The sequence below is a fragment of the Mustela nigripes genome, chromosome 2, assembly GCF_022355385.1.
Source record: "Mustela nigripes isolate SB6536 chromosome 2, MUSNIG.SB6536, whole genome shotgun sequence".
Classification (NCBI taxonomy): domain Eukaryota; kingdom Metazoa; phylum Chordata; class Mammalia; order Carnivora; family Mustelidae; genus Mustela; species Mustela nigripes.
In genome coordinates this window covers 160,865,883-160,886,214 of record NC_081558.1, presented here as the reverse complement: position 1 = coordinate 160,886,214, position 20,332 = coordinate 160,865,883, and the positions used below count along the sequence as shown (strand labels likewise).

General features: G+C 39.7%; 1 protein-coding gene across 17 annotated transcripts in view; it reads left to right on the top strand.

Moving 5' to 3' along the window:
• PHLDB2 (pleckstrin homology like domain family B member 2) overlaps positions 1 to 20,332 on the top strand; it is a 220,868-nt gene that overhangs the window by 159,238 nt on the left and 41,298 nt on the right. For 15 of the 17 annotated variants that reach the window (XM_059392001.1, XM_059391997.1, XM_059391989.1 and 12 more), the window contains 3 exons: positions 3,550 to 3,693; positions 4,921 to 5,058; positions 15,757 to 15,885. In XM_059392001.1, coding sequence (XP_059247984.1) covers positions 3,550 to 3,693; positions 4,921 to 5,058; positions 15,757 to 15,885 — 411 coding nt within the window. The remainder of the gene's footprint in view (positions 1 to 3,549; positions 3,694 to 4,920; positions 5,059 to 15,756; positions 15,886 to 20,332) is intronic. The other 2 variants (XM_059391998.1, XM_059392000.1) reach the window with 1 other exon arrangement.

The following is a 20,332-nucleotide window of genomic DNA, read 5'->3' as shown; positions in this document are numbered from 1 at the left end:
GAAATAACAAAGGCGCCTCTGGTTACCTCGCAGCAGCTTAGGCAGGGAGTGAGGGAGGGGATGAGTTCCAAGGACGGAGGTTTGCCTGTATGACTTTTCGGAGACAGATATATGTCATCCCAGGACAGCAGATAGAAGAGTGTTTTATTAAATGAGCATTTGTTTTGGATGCTTTTCTTCTTAGTAATCTGCTCACTAACTCATTTACTTAGCAAAGGACAGTGTTTGTTATTAATCGATCTAAGGATCAAATGCAGAAAAGAATATGACAGATCCATTGATTTAAGGAAACAAAGATTTTGATGATATTTAGGAAACCTGAGACTTACTGTTCTGGAGCTTAGTTTTAGCTAACACATAAAGATACAGATGGCCTTAGAAATATGCACATTTAATTTAATTTAATATTTTAAAGATTTACTTATTTTAAAGAGAAAAAGTGAGAGCAAAGGGGGAGGAGCAGAGGGAGAGGGAGAAAGAGACTCTCAAGCAGACTCCCCACTGAGCGTGGAGCCTGCCGCCAGGCTCGATCTCACAATCCTGAGATCATGACCTGAACCCAAACTGAGTCAGATGCTTAACTGACTGAGCCACCCAGGCACCCCGGAATACGCTCATTTTAATTGGCTTTTGTGAAGCTGTCTTCTGGCACCGGAGGTGAAAGCTGAGAGTAGCTCACTGTTCTTTTTTCCTGTAGTGTTAGGATATAAGTCAAACGTAGAACACTTGTGTGTTTTGTGTACAGCCTTGTGACACGACTTACAAATATCATGAAATGATTGCCACGCTTAGTTTAGCTAACTGGTTAGCTAGTTTAGCTAAGTTTAGCTAGCATCCATCACCTCATATTGTTATTTGAGAAAAAAAAAAAAGTTCTTTTCTTTGAGAATTTTCTCCCTCTTCTCTTGTTGAGTAATCATTCTGTCTATGTGGGCAGCCGTAACACTTGCACCTTCCTATGGTTGCAAAGAGTTTCTAAGGAAATTTGGGGGGAAAAAAGCAGAAACAGTGTGTCTCGTTTCTACCGTCCCTCCCCTTTCTCTGTGGAGATCGGGTTACCTCATAAATGGCGTATTCGGGGATGCTCCTATGTGTGTAAACAGTACGCTCATCCCATTCTATCACCAACCATTCAGTTTTGGAATGCCTTTTGAAGATTTTACTCTTTATAAATAACAAAAAAGAACGACCATTTCCTAGATAGCACTGATGGTTATAAACAGCCTTTCAAATGGTCTATTATCTATGGTGCCCATTGTGGTCAGTTGTTTAGAAACTTGGAGTTAGACGTTTATAATCGCCCCTGTCACCTTTCTTCACCCGCCACTTGCTTAGAAAGCTTAGGGTATGGAGATTGCTCAGCTTTTGTTTGCTCTTAATGCTTGGCTTCCACCAGTGAGAGATATTTTTAAACTATGCTGGCAGCTGAAACCCAATATGAAATGTTCACCCAACAGGATACTGGCCTTCTTGGGCCTTTCCTGCTAGGATTACTCGTCAGTGATTTTGGAATGCCATTCACTGTTACGGGCCTTCCTCATACCCTAAAACAGCCGCCTGAGTACTAAGACAATGAGATTCATTGTGATAAAAAGGTCAGCGGTTGTTTTATTAATTGGCAAGATACTGCATTTAAGATGGCAAGTAGGAGTCTAAATGTCAAAGCGTGGAAGGCCTGTGTACCTTTGCTAATCACCCTGAGATACTGTGACATCTCAATTGTTTGATCTCCTTAAGGGGCAGTGAAGTAGGGTAAAGAATAAAGACTGTGAATAAGGAAGACCACATGCTGGCTCTCTTCTTGAAGTTATTTTCAAGATCATTAAATAAATCAAATGAATTTCATGTGGCATACCAAATGTTAATTATTTCTTTGGTTAATATGAATATTCTTGGCACTAACTAATGAGTAATCTTCAATAATTTACTTATTGAGGCTGCTGTGTTTAATGTCCAATTGTGAAATTGTTTCATGGCTGACTTACTAATGCAGAAAAATTATTTCTTTTTCAAAAAGAGATGAAAATTGAGTAAGTGATGTACCTTTACCCCAGCATCCCCGGACTTACAGAAAGACTGATCAGCTGATATCTAGGATAACTACCTGAAATGGCTGAAAGAGGCGATTTTCAATTCATTATACTCTCTTCTTAAAACAATAGGCAGTCCCAGTTTGCATGTATATGATCCCAAATGCTCCTTTCTTCCCTGGGCACCTGTCATCACTCTGTTCAGGGGTATAAGTATGTCCTCTCTTACTCAGTTTTTTTCCTGACTTTCTCATTCCTTGCCAAGGAACTCAAGTTTTTTTCTGTGAAGTGACCAGTGTCACATTTTGTGTCAGAGAAGCCCACTGGCCCAGTTAGTGTCTTAAACATTATATAAGAAAAAGGTGCTGTAGGATAAAGATAGTAATTGTAATGCCGAGCGCCTTGTACGCCCACCTTAAAAGACCACCAGAGACGCAAGTCAAAGCCAAACAGCAAGGGTCATTTATTACGAGTTCTAACCCAGACCTCCGCGCACTCGTTGCCGGTGACGCTGAGAGGTGCCAGGCAGAGTAAGTGCAGTGTTTTTATAAGCAGGTACAAACAAGTTTGGGTGGGGTACAAACAAATTTAAAAAATCATACCTGGTGTTGGTTGATTGGTATTGGGAGCCCACGCGCGCCATCAAGCAAGCATTCAAACAGAAGCAAAAGTAGCTAGTTAGCCCGCGCGTTGAGCAAGCCCTTTTACAGAAGCAGAAGTAGCCGGTTGATAACACTTTTGGGCACAAACAACTTTCGGGTGGAGTAAACAACTTTCGGGTGTAGTAAAGTTTGTCCAGGCCTTTCAGTAATGTGTGAACACAAGAACACTGAAACATGAATTAATGTCATATTAAGTGTATAGTTTTCAGTGATTTTGGGAATCACCAAAGTAATAAGGCCTGTATTATCCTGGTCATTCACTTCAAGGAACACTGAGGTGAGAGCGGCCAAGTGTATCGTGCCCTTGCTTTTCCACCATGTGTTGGAAAGGAGACAAATAAGCATGAATGCCCATTCACAGATAACCCTAGTCGGGGGGCCCAGGATACAGCTAGAGATTCGGGAAACTGTTGTAGGAGCAGTGCTTACTTGGAGATGGGAGAGAATATGGAGGTTGGAGTGAAGGTAGCATCATGTCCAAGATATCCCCGAGGAAGATGTCAAAAGTCTTGTCTAGATTCTAGTTCCTTGCTGTGCCAAACTTTTCTCTATGACCTTAAGATAAGTCACTACAATCTCAATGGATCCCAACTTCCTCATCTGTACCAACTTAGTTATTTCAACTTCAAAAGAATATGAATGGGTGAATTTAATTTGGTTTGTATGAGGTAACTTAAGACCTTCACTGCTGAGGATTTGTGGGAAAATGCAGAATTGCAACAGAACAATCACAAGGATGCTTTTAGAATCCAAAGAGGCATTGAGACTGTGAAACCCCAGACTTCCTACTGGTGTGTAAATTGGGCGATTCTGGAATTGAAGTGTGAATAGCCCTTTTCTGTGTTGATTAATTGCAGACCCCTGAGGGTATAAACGAAGAACAAAGGATTCAGGAGTTGGCTGCAATGGAAGAGACCCGGATAGCAATTTTGAATAACCTCGAGGAACTTGAACAAAAAATCAAAGATATCAATGACCAGATGGATGAATCTTCCAGAGAGGTATAAAACAGGAGTTGGTGTTTTTACCCCTCTCTTTTTTCTCACTTTCCTTTAGCTTAAAAATATTACTGCCTATTAAGGCATAGCTTTGGAAGCAGAATACATAGAAATCAACATGAGTTAGTATTTTCTTTCAGTAGGTCCATGTTAGGGTAAAAATACCTTTTTTTAAAAAGTTTTTTCCTTGTCTTCTTTTTTTTTCTTAAGTCAGATGAGACTTTTATTTTTTAAAGATTTCATTTATTTATTTGACAGAGATAGAGAGAGAGAGAAGGAACATGAGCAGGGGGAGTGGGAGAGGGAGATCAGGCTTCCCATGGAGGAGGGGACCTGATGTGGGGCTCGAAGCCAGGATCCTGGGATCACGACCTGAGACGAAGGCAAATGCTTAATGACTGAGCCACCCAGCCACCCCAGATGAGACTTTTTTGATGTACTTTGGGTATAGCCAGTTTTGTCTTAACTAGTGTATGCTCTCTGACTTGCTACAGATCTGTCAATTGAGGTCCCATATATTGAGGTGTCCGTGTTCAAATCCAACAAACATTTCCTGAGTATGCTTACTATTAGCTGGACATCGTGTCAGAATATAGGGGGTTTTATATATAAAGAAAACATAGACCCAGCTTTCTAGAAGTTTGCAACCAGAGAGGAGACAGACACATAGTCTATTATATAATAAGAGAAAGGGGCCATTTTCATACTAACTCCATGGAGTGAGATGGAGCAAATGATTCTGCCTACCATGTATATACTCACAGATGATGTAGACAGCTATAAGTGGAAGGGGACTGCTCACCTGTCATTTTATCCACAGACCCTGGATGTCCCTCCTGCTGTCATTGCTAAGAATGCATCGCTTGCATGCTGGGCTGGGTGTAATTTTCACTTCCCAAGCTCTGTGGACAAAGACAGACACAGCTGCTCCCAAGATGGTTTGTGCTTGAGTCTGAATGTGAGCAAATAGGCAAAATATTATTGAGAAGTTAGCAGAAAAGGAGTTATAGTAGAAAAATTAAATGATAGGTAGATTTCTTAGTAAATGTAGTGCAGGCTGTCCAGCTTTCTTATATAGGAATTTTGAGTCTCACCTAAACTCAGCCTACAGTCTGGCTGATACCATAGTACTTTTTGAAATTTGTGGCTGTTAAAAATGCACCTCTAAAGTGGGCAATTGAGAATCTCTCCGAAGGTGAAACACCTCTGGGCTTTGTTTTATGTCCTCAGTTGGATATGGAATGTGCTCTTTTGGATGGAGAACAGAAATCCGAAACAACTGAACTTATGAAAGAGAAGGAAATTTTGGATCATCTAAATAGGAAAATAGCAGAACTGGAAAAGAACATCGTTGGTGAAAAGACCAAGGTAAGAGAAAAGTATATTTGAATGCAATTTTTAGGGGCAATATGGTGGTTCCATTTGGTCAAATTTAAATGTTGTATGAATTCCCATGGTTTGGGATTTGTGTGTCATGTTCCTGGAGACAGTGGTACTAGGAGAAAGTCTTAAGATGAGGTAAGTTCTTCACAAAGAACTGTCAGGGTTTGAGCCATGGATGCTAAGGGACTAGAGCCCATAGAACTTTCAAGTTGATATTTCTGACCTCTTAACCTACTTGAGATGAGTGAATTGCTTTTTTCCAACAGGTTTTCTGCTCTTCTGATTGTGTTGTGTTTTTTAAAGATTTATTTTAGCATAAGAAGTTTATTCTTAATCACTTGTATCCAGTGGGGATGACTTAAGCACATTCAACTGCTGTTGCCTTTTTTCTTTTTCATTTCTCTATTTATTAAGAATTTGAATGGGAACCATTCATTGCCCTTGTCCTGACTTACCATTGTCTTCAGTGCAAGTGCACTACTCTTTGGCGAATGCACTGGAGTTGTCAGGCAATCCTCACACACTGTCAGGTGGAAAATATCCATGAAACACGGTTGACACTTACCTTGGAAAAGGTCTCACTCATACATTTCAGGCCACAACCTGAATATTAGCTGATACCTATTACGGCAAGTGGGAAAAATTACTTGCAGCTTTTAGAATTCAGAGTTGTAGTTGGGTTTTTATCTGTTTATTTGTTTATTTCCTCTGGGAAATATTTTACTTTTCTCTCACACTTTGAGTTAGTTACAGCTAAACTAAGCCTAAAAAAATGAAATTCCAGTTTTGGAGGAAAAACACAAACGAACTTAAACATATTTCTTCCTTGCTCACTTTCCCTTGAGAAAAAGGGAAAAAAATCAGTTTGAGTAAGTTCTGGTGGGTAATATGTGAAAAGGATTTTTGCTGAATGCAGCTTCCTTTTTGGGCTCTTCTTTGTTTGAGACCTATAAATAAGGGCATTTGATCTTGGTGCCAGAGAATGAGCTCAAAGTGATATTGTCAGAAATTGATGTCAGACTCAGCTACACATCAATTTCTTGCTTGCCTCCTTGTGAGTCAGAAGAATGGGTATCATGTTCTCTATGAGACTTTCTGCCTTCCTTATCCATGTAGTTATTAATCTTTGTGTAGCCCACACATGTCACGGCCTGAAAATTCTATTTGTCTCCATCATTAGCATGAGACACAAAAGTGAAGCAAGTGGTTTCAATGCTTAATCCCACCTCCCAGGGAAAGTCATGTTATATTCTGTGGCTCTAAAGGAGAGGTGGATCTCCAGGGATATGTATAGAAACAAGAAAGGAGGCCACCTCCATCCTTTCTATTATTGTTCTGGTAAGCTTGTCAGAGGCTCTGCATAGGAGAGGGGACATGGGGGGCTTGAAGTAAAGGACCAACTCATGCAGCTGTTAGGGTATACATTGACATCACCCTCACATTAAGAGTTCTCAATGATTTCAGCTTCTCTGCATCTCCACTAACAGCCTTCTCTTCTAAACCATCAGAATCTCTTCTTCCCTTCCATTTCCACTTGCCTCCCTTTAGTTCATTCTCTTCACAGCAGCCAGAGCGATTTTTAAAAATACATAAAGTAGATCCTATCACTCTGATTTGTGTTCCACCGTATTTTATATAAATTTTATGTACTTGTTTCGTGGGCCTTCATCACTGCCCCCTCCTTCAGGCCATGCGCTGCTGACCTTCTTTCTATTTGTTAGAGTCCCCCACCTCCTGTTTCCTTGCAGACCTATTTCCCATGCCTGGATTCCTTTCCCGTATTCCATATCTTGTCTGGTCTGTCTTTCCGGGCTTAGGTTCATTGTTAGCTCTCCAGAAAAGCCCTTTCAGACCCTTCCAGTCTTGATTATGTTCACCCTGTTGTTCTCTGAGTCCCCATACAAATCGCATTTCGTACTTTACGTGTGTTTGGGGCTTCTTAGGTATGGACTTCCCACTCTGGCATGTGAAATAGAGACAGGCAGTGCTCTCCACTGTTTACCGGCTCATAGCCCGGCCTAGCATACCTCCCAGCGTGCTTCGGCAATACTGTCCTTAGATCTCCTGGTAACAGCAAGCCCTTAGCAGAAACACGGAGCCAGACACCTGCGCGAGAGCTCCGCGCTGCCAAGCTCAGGCCATCTGGGATGGTGTGCTTCAGTGCACATGCCAGTGGGCTCGCCGTCACGCGGCCAGCCCCGCGGGAGTGCAAGACAGAAGGAGGAAGTGGCCTCTGCCCTTTGGGATCTCGTTTCCTTTTCCACACACCTGTTGCTGCTGTCGGAAACTGGAATGAGAAAACCAAAACCTGGAAAGATATCCCTGCCGGGCAAGCTCCGCCTCAGATGTCGGTAGCGCGTCCTGTCAGCCTGGCCCTACTGTTTCGGAGACAAGGCCTGGAGCCGTAGGAGGAAGGCTTAGTGACACCTCAGATTTCAAATACTGGTGTGAAAGGATCGGCATCTTTCCCTGGGCACTCGAGGCCGGTCCTTGGTAGTATTTCTCTTAAATGATTTGGGGACTGTCATTCTGTTTTAGCTAGTTGGTGATAAATTAATATACTGGTGTCACTCACTTTTTTGAAAGTTCACGTTACGACGCTTCTCACTTACCAAAGACCTCTCCGTTAGCACCTGTTTTCCCTGAGAGAAATCCGAAGAGGATTTCCGCTTTTATGCAAAATGGCGGTGAGACGTGACCCTAGCGTTCAGCGTGTGTAAAGCCTTTAGCGCCTGTGCTGCCGGGAGTGCGCCCTCACTCCCCCAGCAGCCAGCGTGGCGCCACCTAGCCCCCTGCCTGGGAACTACAGCAGCATCTCTGCATCCAGCCCCCGCAGCTTCCAGCTGTGTGTGTATTTACTTGGTGTATCTGTTAGAAGAGCAAGATGTGTCCTAAGGTATCAGAAAAGCCGAAGAGAAGTTATTTTGGGGGTCTGGGAAAGATTAACATTTTTTCCATGTAAATTACTGGTAATTGCTTCTTTGATTTATACCATTTCAGTTTAGGAAGGGTTTCATAGGAGCGCTCCAATTTCAGATACAGAGGGGAACCTGAATGTTATAGATGACTTATTCATTAAACGTTGCCATCTAAAATATAGACAGTCTAAAATATAGACATCAGAAAATATAGACAATGTAATCAATTATATATTTATTGAACATTTTTGTGGTGGCTCCCTGAGCTGACTCTTCTCTGCCCTTATGGGTTCCACAGTCAAAAACATCAAGAAGCCCATTTCCATGTGGGTCTGAGCTAAGTGCTCCGACGGTAGCCTCATCACAAATAGAGTCTTTATGAACATAGATAAACCCTGAACAAATATAAGTATCTGACTTGAATGTAAGTCCAGAAAGGATATTTATTTTATGAAACAGTCAGCATAGAGGCCATAGTGTTTTCCTGGGGCTAGTAAAAGGAGAGAGAATTGTTAACCTCTGCCCCAGTGAACTGATTCAGTCTAATGAGCTTGGCAACAGAGCAGAGAAGCCACCAGGACCATGAAGCCCCTTGCTGGCAGAGGCCTGGTTGTGGACTCGGCTTCCCTTTTGCTGTCCCTGAGCCCACGGCCAAGCCTAGCCGAGGCCACAGCAGAGCAGGCACACCTCCATTTGTTTAGGTCAGTTTTCCTTCTGTCTTTGCCTCGTTCTGACTGCAGTAAGAATTCCGGACGAAAAATATTTTCCCGATTTCCTTTACTTTATTATAAAGGAATTTCCATTTCCTCTATGATGATTATCTATGTCTTATCTCTGCTTCTTTGGCATGCAAAAATCCATAGTCAGTTGTCCTGAAATTCAGTAAAATGGTTAAGGAAAGAGCTCTGTGTCCGTAGTCTTGTCTCAGAGTCTTTCTGTTACCCAGAAGTTCATCATAAATAAAGCTCAGCCACTCTTTGTTTTAGGATCTGTCCTCACACAAACAGATTATGGTATTTTGTTGCCATCCTGGCCTTGTTTATAACTAAACAAGCTTAAAGGTGTGAATTGAAGCTTAAATCACTCCACGCCATATAGCTCCTGCCACAGAGAAATCTTAAGTTATTTGACAAATTCTCCTACTGGAAGCATGTATCATTGTATCTAAAATGGTTACATTTTATTCCCACATTATTATCTTGCCAAGGTACCTGTTACTTCCGCTCCACCCATCTTTTAGAGCCAGGGGAAGACAGAGAGCCTGCCCCAGAATTCCTTAGCAGAGTGTTAATGCTTCTGGAGTGCAGAACATTTGCCAAGTCACAGGCGGTGTTCAGAAGGGACCCAGCCCTTCCCGTGCCTCTTTCTTACATTTCAAAGTTAGCTGGAGGAAGTGGAAGAGTATCTTGGGATTTGGGGACTCAGTCAACAGGATTCCAGATTAGGGTTCTTTTTTCTGGTGGTTGTTTGATTATAGAAATCCCTAGTGTTCTGATTGTCCAGTTTTTTCCACACTAAATTAATCCATCAATTGTGTAATTAAAATGTCAAAGCTAAAGGAAAAAACAATCTGCAGAAAGAAGTATAAGGATGTGCCTCTATAGAGGCATGTAGAGAATGAGTTCTCAGCTTTCCAGCATCCATTGACATGGGTCCATATTCTTTTCTCTGCAGTTCTAAAATCTGAAAAGGTCTTTTGGGGGGAGGGGGGAATCATTTTGTAAGATTGGCACCAAAATTTAGTTGGTTACGAAACCTGACTTAGACTGATATTCACATCTGTGTAAATATTCATAAGTAGTTGCAGAAATAGAAATGTGTTTGGTTTTTAGTTGCTGGCCCAGACCTTACTGGAAATGCCTTTTAATGTATGCTATATGAACTGCATTACTTCTATAAAATTGAGAATGTTCTGAAATCTGGAACACATCTGGTCTTAAGAATTTCAGATAAGTGATTTTTGTACCTAAAACAATAGCCTAATCTCTGAACCATGAGGATGCCTACCTCCCAAACCACAGGGTTTAGGAACTAGAAGGAAGAGTAATCTCAGGGTATATGGAAAGGACTTTGGATCGACTGCTCTTAGAAATGCTGGCTTAGGTACTGAATGAATTTAAACACATCACCGCATCAACTCCAAACCTGACCCAGTGTTTCACGAAACACACCCAGGTACTTAGCATGTGCTGGGTTGTGTGCTAAATGTTTGGGAATTACAAAGATGGACCTTAAGTTTTAAGAAAATCTTTATTAAGCTAACTGAGTTAGCAGATTTAACAAATAAATAAGTAAATAAATAACCTGTATACATCCCATCCTATATATATATATATATATACATATACATATATGTATATGTATATATATATATTTATATTTATATATAATAAAATATTTATATAAGATGCTCAGGTACATTTGAATTTCAGATAAACAGAGGAAAATGTTTGGTGTAATTATGCCCTAAGCATTATTTGGGACATACTTATATTAAAAGATAATTTGTCATTCATCTGAAATTCTAAGTTAATGGAGTGTTCTCTGTTTTATCTGGCAGCCTCACAAGCTAATAAAGTAAGCATCTTTTCAGAGTAATCTTGAACCATCTGCTTACCAAATATTACTTAGATGTGGTAAAATTATGTCTTCACTGGGATTCAGGAATTTGCTGTGTAATATTGAAATTCAAATAGAGCCAACAAGTTAAATTTCAACTTCTTCTTTCAAGAATACAATTCAAAAGAGAGAAACTTGTTACTGTCTTCTAACCACATTGCCAGCAAAATGGTCCCATGATGAGCTTTGGATCATTAAGTTCATTAAAGATCATTGGTCATTCTTGTGTACAAGTTCAAGTTAGTTAAGGTAAACTCACCCACACTCCTGATCATCTGTCTGACTAGAAGACAGTCATTTTGCATCTGAGCTTGAAATGCCTTCCTCTCTGAACGTCCATTGGATATTGGAATCTCATGGTACAGTTTTTGTCTGGTTTACTTGAGGCATTTAATCTGAATGTAAAAATTTGTACAATTGGAGTGTCACTTGTAAAAGGGCCTTTTGTACTGTGAAGTAAAGGCATTAAGCCAAATATCTGAAGAGCACTCTTTGGTGCCTTGTGTATTAATGTCCCATGTCTTCATTTAAAATCTCGAATTGTTGTTAATTGCCTTTGCCTCTCCACATCATCTGGGTAGCTCATTCAGGGGTTCCCAACCAGGCTATATATGAGAGAACATGGAGGGATTTTTTTTTTTAATGCTCATACCCTATTTTGCTCCTGAATGTCTGACTGCATGGAGACTTGGAAAATAGTATATTTTAAAGTTCACCCAGATTTGTCTAATGTGCAGTCCAGACTAAGAACCACAGAGCTAACTGGACCATACTTCATGAGTATGGTCCTCTTTTCTTCCTTTCTTTCTTTCTTTCTTTTTAAGATTTTATTTATTATTTATTTGATAGAGAAAGTGCAGCAGAGGGAGAGGGAGAAGCAGCCTCCCACTAAGCAGGGACCTCAATGTGGGGCTCAATCACAGGGCCTTGGGATCATGAGCTGAGCTAAAGGCAGACACTTAACCAACTGAGCAACCTAGACAATCCAGGCTTCCTCTTTTCTCTACTTATAGTCCCTGAGTGAGTGAATAAACAAATCAAGTTAATAGAGCCCAATTTTATATACTGATTTCTGCTTTAATTTGCTGTGAATAATTACTGTTGGTCATATATACGCTTTAGGAACATCAGTCTTAAACATAAAGAAAGAGCAGAATGTGGCAATGAATTTGTGACCCGCATGGCTTTTGCCAGTACATAATGACCAATCCGTGCAAGAGCAGTGCGAACAGACACGGCCACATCTCCGGTGAATCACATTCTGTGCCTGGTTTTACAAATGCCCCCTTGTACATCTGGGTTTTCCTGGAGTGTTCCAATTCCTTGTCATCTGATTTTTTTTCAGTAAACTTAAATCTGTTCAACTTAACACAAATTTATTAAATTTGCTCATTAAAATTTAATACATTTATTGAAAATTTAATTTAAATTTTATTTAATTTAAAGTTCATTACAACTCACTTAAATATACTTGTTTCTTGAAAACAGATTCATGAATCCTAAAAAAAAAAAATAGTTAAGCTCTCTGCCAACTTGGCCTTTAGAAATTGTTTTTGAGAATTTAGAAATTTAGAAATTTTTTAGAATTTAGAATTCTTTTTTAGAATTTAGAAATTGTTGAGCCTGTAAGAATTGTAATAGGCAAGTGTACCAGTTTAAATCTGGGGAAAGTAAATAACAGCCAGTTTTCATATTTTGCATGTCAAAGCAAGAATCCCTGAACCCTGAAATGCTATCTAATTTGTCCATATATTTGTCTTCACCGTAGAAGGTGATATTTTCAGGTCTAATTAACTAGTTGCCTAGAGCTAATTTTCCTTTGAAAACCTTCTGGGCAATAAATAGAAAGTAGGAATATTAAACTCTTTCTGGCTTGAGTTGGCCAACTGGCTGGCATGGGCGTGATATCACGTCTCTGGTCCTCCGTGATTGATGGCCAGGCCCACCTGCTACTGGTCCTTTCATCCTTGCCCTTTCCTTCCTTTGCCCTCGCTTTGGCCCCACTAAGCTTTTGCTCTGAGACGAAAGTCTTGCTCATAGCATTACCCGTAAACCAGAGGAGCAGAAGGTTCTGATGGTGCCCTCTTGCATTAGTCTTCTCACTGCCCCCTTGTACGGAATTGCAAAACATTTTGAGCACCTCAGAAGGAAGGTGCTATGTAAACATAAGGTACTTTTTCTTCGTTATCTGGACTTATTAGTAGTAATACAAAATGGGGAGCTCAGAGGCCTAGTTTGGCTTTTTCTTCAGATTTGAGACCTGGGTTTCAGGCCAGTGCCTTTCCATATAATCAAATATCGTATCAATGTGCTCTGTCAAATGTAACTTTAAATTTTACAGTTTTGCACATTTGCTATTTAAGGGGATTGGATAGGTTTCTTTCTTGCTTTTTTGCTTTCTTTGTTTCTCTTTTTTAACTTTCTTCTTGGAACTAGAATTGGTGCAAAATCCAGTGATACAGTATCTACAAATAGAACTCTTTTGGATAAAATTCTTTTGCTGTGTAAATAGGGCAATCTTTGATCCACGCACAGAAGAAATAACACCTTTTTTTATCCAAAGGACGACTGGTGTTCTGTATTGCTGGCTGTATTAAAGGGAAAAATGATTCATTCTGAAACTAAAGGCTGAATCTGACTGGTCCTTGAAGAATCAGCTTTCCTGGAATGAACACGTGATGATCCTTCACTCTATGTTCCAAGCCATTGCCCCTCTCTACCTCCGGCACTGGGGGGTTGCACAGGGTGTACACTTGCCAGAAAAGATGGAGGAAACTTTCTGAATAGTCTGCAAAAGTTTCAGTTGCAGAAACATTTTATTTTTTCCTTTTTTTTAGAGATTTTATTTATTCATCTGAGAGAGAGAGGGAGAGAAGGCACGAGCAGAGGGGAGAGGCAGAGGGAGAAGCAAGCAGACTCCCCAGTGAGCAGGCAGCCCCGGGACTCAGGGGATAGGGACTTGATCCCAGGACCTGGAAATGAAGACCAGAGCTGAAGGCAGACACTTAACCCATCTGAGCCACCCAGGGGCCCCTGCAGAAACATTTTTTTTTTTTTTTAAGATTTTATTTATTTATTTGACAGACAGAGATGACAAGTAGGCAGAGAGGCAGGCAGAGAGAGAGGAAGAAGCAGGCTTCCTGCTGAGCAGGGAACCCGATGCGGGGCTCTATCCCAAGACCCTGGGATCATGGCCTGAGCCGAAGGCAGAGGCTTTAACCCACTGAGCCACCAGGCGCCCCCTGCAGAAACATTTTAAAATTGATAGATGAAGTAGGATTCTCAGTTTTATCACTTCCGTATTTAATCATTCTGAAGGTTAAAAACTGCACTTCTAAACCTAAATATGTGGGACACCTGGTGGCTCAGTTGTTAAGCATCTGCCTTCAGCTTGGGTCATGATCCCAGGGTCCTGGGATCGAGTCCCTCATTGGGCTCCCTGCTCAGCTGGAAGCCTGCTTTTCCCTCTCCCATTCCCTCCCCCTGCCACTCTCCCCTGTTTATGTTCCTCTCTTGCTGTCTCTCTTTCTTTGTCAAATAAATAAATAAGATATTTAAAACAAACAAAAACTGAATACGCATTTCTAAACGGCCCTTGACATTTAGAAATTTTCTGCCAAAAATGGACACCTAAGTGAACTGGTATAACTATTTATGTCCTATAGTTTTCCATTTAAACCATAGCCTCTTTTATAAAGAATCTAAAGATATGTTTACACGGGAAGTCATGGCCATTTGGATGAAGAAATTATAGTCAGTATAATTTTATGGGACTGTTTGAGAGCTGCATCCTTATAAAAAAAAAAATCCTTCTCTGATCAAGCTTAGAAGCCAGTTTTATTGCTGTCTGCAGTTAGGGTGAATGAGGCAAGGAGAGTAAGGGGGTGGTCACTGTGCTTAATGAGGGCCAAATCATGGTAGTGCTTCATGAAGTGCTTTTTTTTTTTTTTTAATGATTTTATTTATTCATTTGAGAGAGAGAATGAACAGGGAGAGTGGGAGAGGGAGAAGAAGTAGCAGACTCCCCATTGGGCAGGGAGGCTGACCCCAAGTCCCTGGGATCATGACCTGAGCCGAAGGCATCCGTCACGAAGAGCTCCTGTGTAGGCTGACAGAGTTACAACAGGGGAGAATCAGGGCTAAAATTTGCTTCAAGGCTTTAGAACATCATAAAGGGCACCCGGTTGGGAAGACAGGCACTAAACAGGTTGGAGTATTTTTTCTCAATTTAAAAGATGACATGGAAGGCCATGTAATCACTATTATAGGATTTGCCTGGTGGACCCCAGAGAATGTCCAGCATCCCTCTGGACTGTGTGACTGGGGAAAGATATAGTGTTATCTCCACGTTTCTCTTCTATTTTCTGACACCTGGGTGTTCTCTCCTTTTTTCCACAGTCCATGTTTCAAGTGTTTTTTATATCCGTGAATGTAGAGAAGTCTTCATCTCCACAGTAAATGTCATGTGTCGGTGTATCCAAACTGCGTGATATGCCTCCCTTCGCTGCTTTGTCAGGCTTGCCTCCTTCCCTGCTCTCTCAGCCTTAGAAACAGATTTTCTAATTGCTTAAGCTTTGAAGTTTGCCAGATAGCTAGACCTGTTTCAGGTGACCAGGGTGTCGACTAGTGTACCTGGCATGCTTCTGGTCCGAAAATAAAATTACAGTAATTTGCAAAGCTTGCTTAACAAATGCCATGAGCAAATTGGACCACGACTATACTTGAGGTAAATGCCAGCTTTCCTTTGCCTTGGTCTCTGCCAACGGACTCTTTGTAAGGCTATCTTATAAATTTGGTTGGCATTTCTTTTGTCCTTTGTTGACCATTGACCAGCTTCTTCCACTTTAAACATGGTGGCAGGAAGGAAGGAAGTCAGTCAGTCATTGTCAGTACCCAGTGATGTGGACCGTGTTTTAAGACTGCAGAAATGGAGCCCCCTTGTCTTTACTTCCACTTCCCCCTTATCTTAGTCACTAACTAGGTATGTTTCTACATGCATAGGATATAGTGCGGGCGTGTGTGTATGTTTGTGTGAGTGTGTGTGTGTGTGTGTGTGTTGGTGTTATCCTTGGGAAATGTTCACTAATGCCTGCTTTGGGTGTGAAGGTAATTTCTATTCTTCTATTTTCTGATTTCTGAACTTCAGGAGAAGGTAAAGCTTGATGCTGAAAGGGAAAAACTAGAGAGGCTTCAGGAGCTTTACTCCGAGCAGAAGACCCAGCTGGACAATTGTCCTGAGTCCATGAGGGAACAATTACAACAACAACTGAAGAGGGTCAGTAGTAAACAGGAATGCGCCAGTTGTTTTTTTGTTTTTCGGTGTTTTTTTTCAATGAAGTTCCACTTACCTATGACTTCCTACTTCACACAGTATAAATTTGCATAAGTTCTGGTCATTAGATAATTTTTAAATAGAAATATGCATGCTGATGGTATATATTACTTTATGCTATTCAGACAATTCCTTGTTAGAATCCTTCACTAATTTATAATGCAAAAAAATAGTTCTGGAGTCATTCTTTGTAACAAAAGAGAGTCGTTCTTTGTGACATATAACTGACACTGAGATTGTAGCATTTAAATCAGCTGGCATCTTTTCCTGCATTCTCTGCTGCATCGTGAGTACTGTTTGCCCTTGGGATGTTGTTTTTTTTGTTGTTTTGTTTGTTTGTTTTTACCAGTCTCCGCCTGATTTTCCACTTGGGTCCAAAAACGATCCTTGTCTCTGATTTGCTTCCCATCACCACTCACTGTGTCTTTTTCTTTCTGTCTCTTGGTGACACTGAACTTCTTAGCATGCCACAGCAAACACCAAGACCCAAGATGCAGGGCCTTGTCCTCCGCATCTTCTCAGGTGAACTTCCTCATTTTTTGAAGCTTAGTGCAACGTGGACTTTGCGGTGGGTTTTATCGGGTTATTTTCCGATCATTGAAGTTAGCTGTGCTTAACATGGCCATGCTGGTTATCTGCCGAAATGAGGCTTCGAGGTGGAGAGTTTCACAAACACTGGCCAGACCACATAATATTTCAGAGCCTCTTAACGATTGGGTTGTTTGCTCTGAACAGCAGCCCAAATAAAGCTGGGGAGCAGTCTTGGATCTCCAAGAGTCATGTCATAGTTATTTGTGCTAAGTGACTAACAGCTCATGATTCCATGTGATTAGAAAAGAAGGCTAGTTTCATTCATGCTATTCTGTCAAGACCTTCTTGGGAGTCGGCAAGTGGAAACACCAGCTGAGGTAGCCCCACCCTTGGAAATGTTTAAGATGGCCTTTAATATAAAAACATGATACCTTAGAGTAGCATTAGGTTATGAAAAATTACATTTAAAACTTTTCAGTGTATTACAGAGGCTGAAAGCATCTTAATAAACAGTACCAAAGGCAGGCAGGTCAACCTACAGCTTAATGATTTTAATATTCTAACAAACAGTAACTTTCTTACTATGTTGGATCAAAAAAGTCCCAACAATGCTTCTTCCTCTTTACTCCTTTTAGTGTATACAGTTGAACTTGCTGTAAGAAGAGAAAATTTCCTGTCACTCAATGTCATAATTCTCTAGAAATTGTGTGGTGAAAATAACTGAGAAAACATTAGTATTTATAAAATTATTTTTGCTTGTAATTTGTGTTTATGCCAGTTCACCAAAGAGATTGGGAAACGGCTTTTTATGTTGGTTCACTGGTTTTCAGCTCTCCTCGTTACTAATGATTTTACACAGTGGTCCTTTTACTTTATCTAGAGTCAGCAACAACTTACATATTTTGTTCTTCTCTGCCTCTAGTTATCCAAATATTGCTTGGACTCTTTATAAATACCACTGCAAATAAAAATTGATAAATTCTACTAATATTTGAGACTTAGATTGATATAAATAATGTCTGTTTGCTTAATCTAGCCTCAGTAGGATAACTCTAAATGTATGTACATTCTAAGGATGTCCAGAAGAGGACAGGAAGTGATATAGACAGTCTCTTCCACTATTTCAAGGCAAAGACCCTTATCTTCTTCCTCCATGAGCAGAGTATAAAATTCTTATCATAAATCCCTTTCCTCGGGAGAGATAACTGGCTTGTGGTAGCTTCTGTTCATCTGTATTAAGAGGTCCACTAATTTTACAGGAATGATGACCAGAGTAACTTTCCACTGATCCCACTGCTTAATTGTTAAAAAGTCCACTTACTTCATGAGAAGTCTGTTCATACTAGGAACTTCCTGTATGAACTCATTTCCCTTCAGATTTGAAAACCTTCAGAATGCCGCTTCCCTACGAAGCTTTCCCAAAGGCATTTAAACTAGATGCAGTAAAGGTGATTTTATTACCACAAACTTCATTAGGTGGCAAGTCATACAAAAGAAAAAAATAAATGAAGAGGAAGAACATCATCTTCTTAAATGTGTGTTATCCCAAGTACTTAAGCTGAAGTTATGGAATGAATGATTTTTTGTGCACAACAAGATAGCTTTATGAACAGGCTTCTTACTTCTAATCCCCTGCTTTGGAGTCAGAATACAGCTTTCATCTGAGTAGTTGCATGTAGTGAGGTGGATTCATCAGTCCCAAATTTCCCTGGGATGCAAGCATTATGGAAAAGAAAGCAGGAGTTAAATGATTTTTTTTTTTTTTTTACCAGAATGAGTTCCACTAGTAAATGGAGGAGACACCTGGCTAGAACTGTTTTCTTGTGCTTTTGGTAATTTACTCACTGAATGGTTGATTTCAGTCTCTTGATTATATATATATATATATATATATATATATATATATTATATGCATATTATATAAATATACATGTTCGGTGACATCAACATTAGTTCTACAATCAGTTTATCCTTTAATCTTTGGTAAATCTTGGGTAAATCCTTCAACTTGTTGATGTCACCGAACATGTATATTTATATAATATGTATATATTACATATATATGTATAAATATAAATATAAATATACATGTTCAGTGACATCAACAATTAGAAGACCTATTTTCTCATTAGTTCTACCATCAGTTTATCCTTTAATCTTGGGTAAATCCTTCAACTTCTGTGGGTCTCAGTGCTCATATATAAAATGAGAAGGTTGCGTGAATGATTTCCATTCTCTTTTTCCAAATTCCAAAACTGTGCAGTTAAAGTGTTTGACTGTAAGGCACAAGATGGAGAAAGGTGAACAAACCTCAAGCCCCACTTAAATTTGTTTTCAAAGTTGGCCTTGAGCTGTCTTGAGAATCTCTCCTGCTATTTCACATCTGTTCTCTTCTTCTGTCCCTCTGCTAAGCAAAAAAACAAAACAAAACAAAATGCATGATGGACTGCATGTAAACTTCTGCCATAGAAATTCTCAAAACAGTTATTAGAAAAAAAGAAAGAATTGCACTGAATTTTCTTAAGCACAACTGTTTATGTCCTTTGGTGCCTGGCCTTTGAGATTGCCATCCAGCAGAGATTTGTAATGTTCCTTTTAGCAAGTGAAGCGTCGTTAAAATTTTCATTCAACTAGTCCTGCCCTTGACTTTGAGCTTCCTGTATATATTACTGTATGCTAAATTCAATGACTCCTGCCTCCAAATTCCATGCCCTGAATTCTTATTCTTATCTAAAATCTTTGCAAAGCCTTTTCCCCTCCCCAGTTTTTCTTTTACAGTGTAAGTTTATATACACACATTCTAATTGTTTCGACAACTTGATCAGATGATGGTATCAGCAGAATCTGAGTGCTAAGCTTAGCTTTAATTTTCAACTTTCCTACCCAGTGTGTATTATTTTCATGCAACAGTTTAAATATTTACTGCAAACAAATTAGTGGCTCTGTGACCTACACATGGTTAAGATAACACCTGGTGTCTATTAACCAGATGTGAAGTGAGCAAACGGACTACGGGACTACCGTAGTCGGCATACTGTGAGACTCATACCCACTTTGAATAAAGATTACATATAAACTAAAAAAAAAAAGTTTATGAAACTATTTCTCTCAATAATCTTTAGCCACAAGCCAAGCTTAATTCAAAGACTTAAATTTTTTAGATAAAAACTTGACTATGAATGACTGCGTGAGGAAATATGTCCACTAATGTATTGTTTCAAGACTGCAGGGATTTTGTTTCAAGATATGATGCTCGAATTATCTCTCAATTACTTCAGTAGTGACTAGATTTGGGCCAAATTCATTCATTCCTTTAGAAGTTATAAGCATGAAATGTCTGATAAACTTGAATGTCCACCAATAACCTGAAACCAAGACTGCTTTCTGTTTAGCCAATTAAACTGTAAAAAAAAAAAAAAGAGTACTCAAAAATGCTGAATATGTTTTTCAAATTGTTTTTCTTGCTCTTAACTTTTAAGAATCCACTGTGTTGACATAATAATCTTGTTGCTATAGTGCCACTTGTAATTACATGGTAGTTGATCATCCTTCTGTGAATCATCCCCCAAATAAAATTCATTCCAGAAGACAGAAATATATTATTCCATTTGATTAAAAGGCCTAATTTATCATTCACATAAAAACCAAAAGAGGGGGGTGGTATGTTTAAAAATTGATATAAATCTAATTTATCATATTTATTTATCCAAATCTTTCTGATGTTTTAAGTGAAAAAAAAGCCATGTCCTGGCTATTTTGCTTATGCAGAGTTACAAACCAGCTAGCTCAGCCCAGCTACTGTTTCTTTTCGGCCATAGATTATTTACAAATAATATATTTTTTAAAAATCTTCTATACC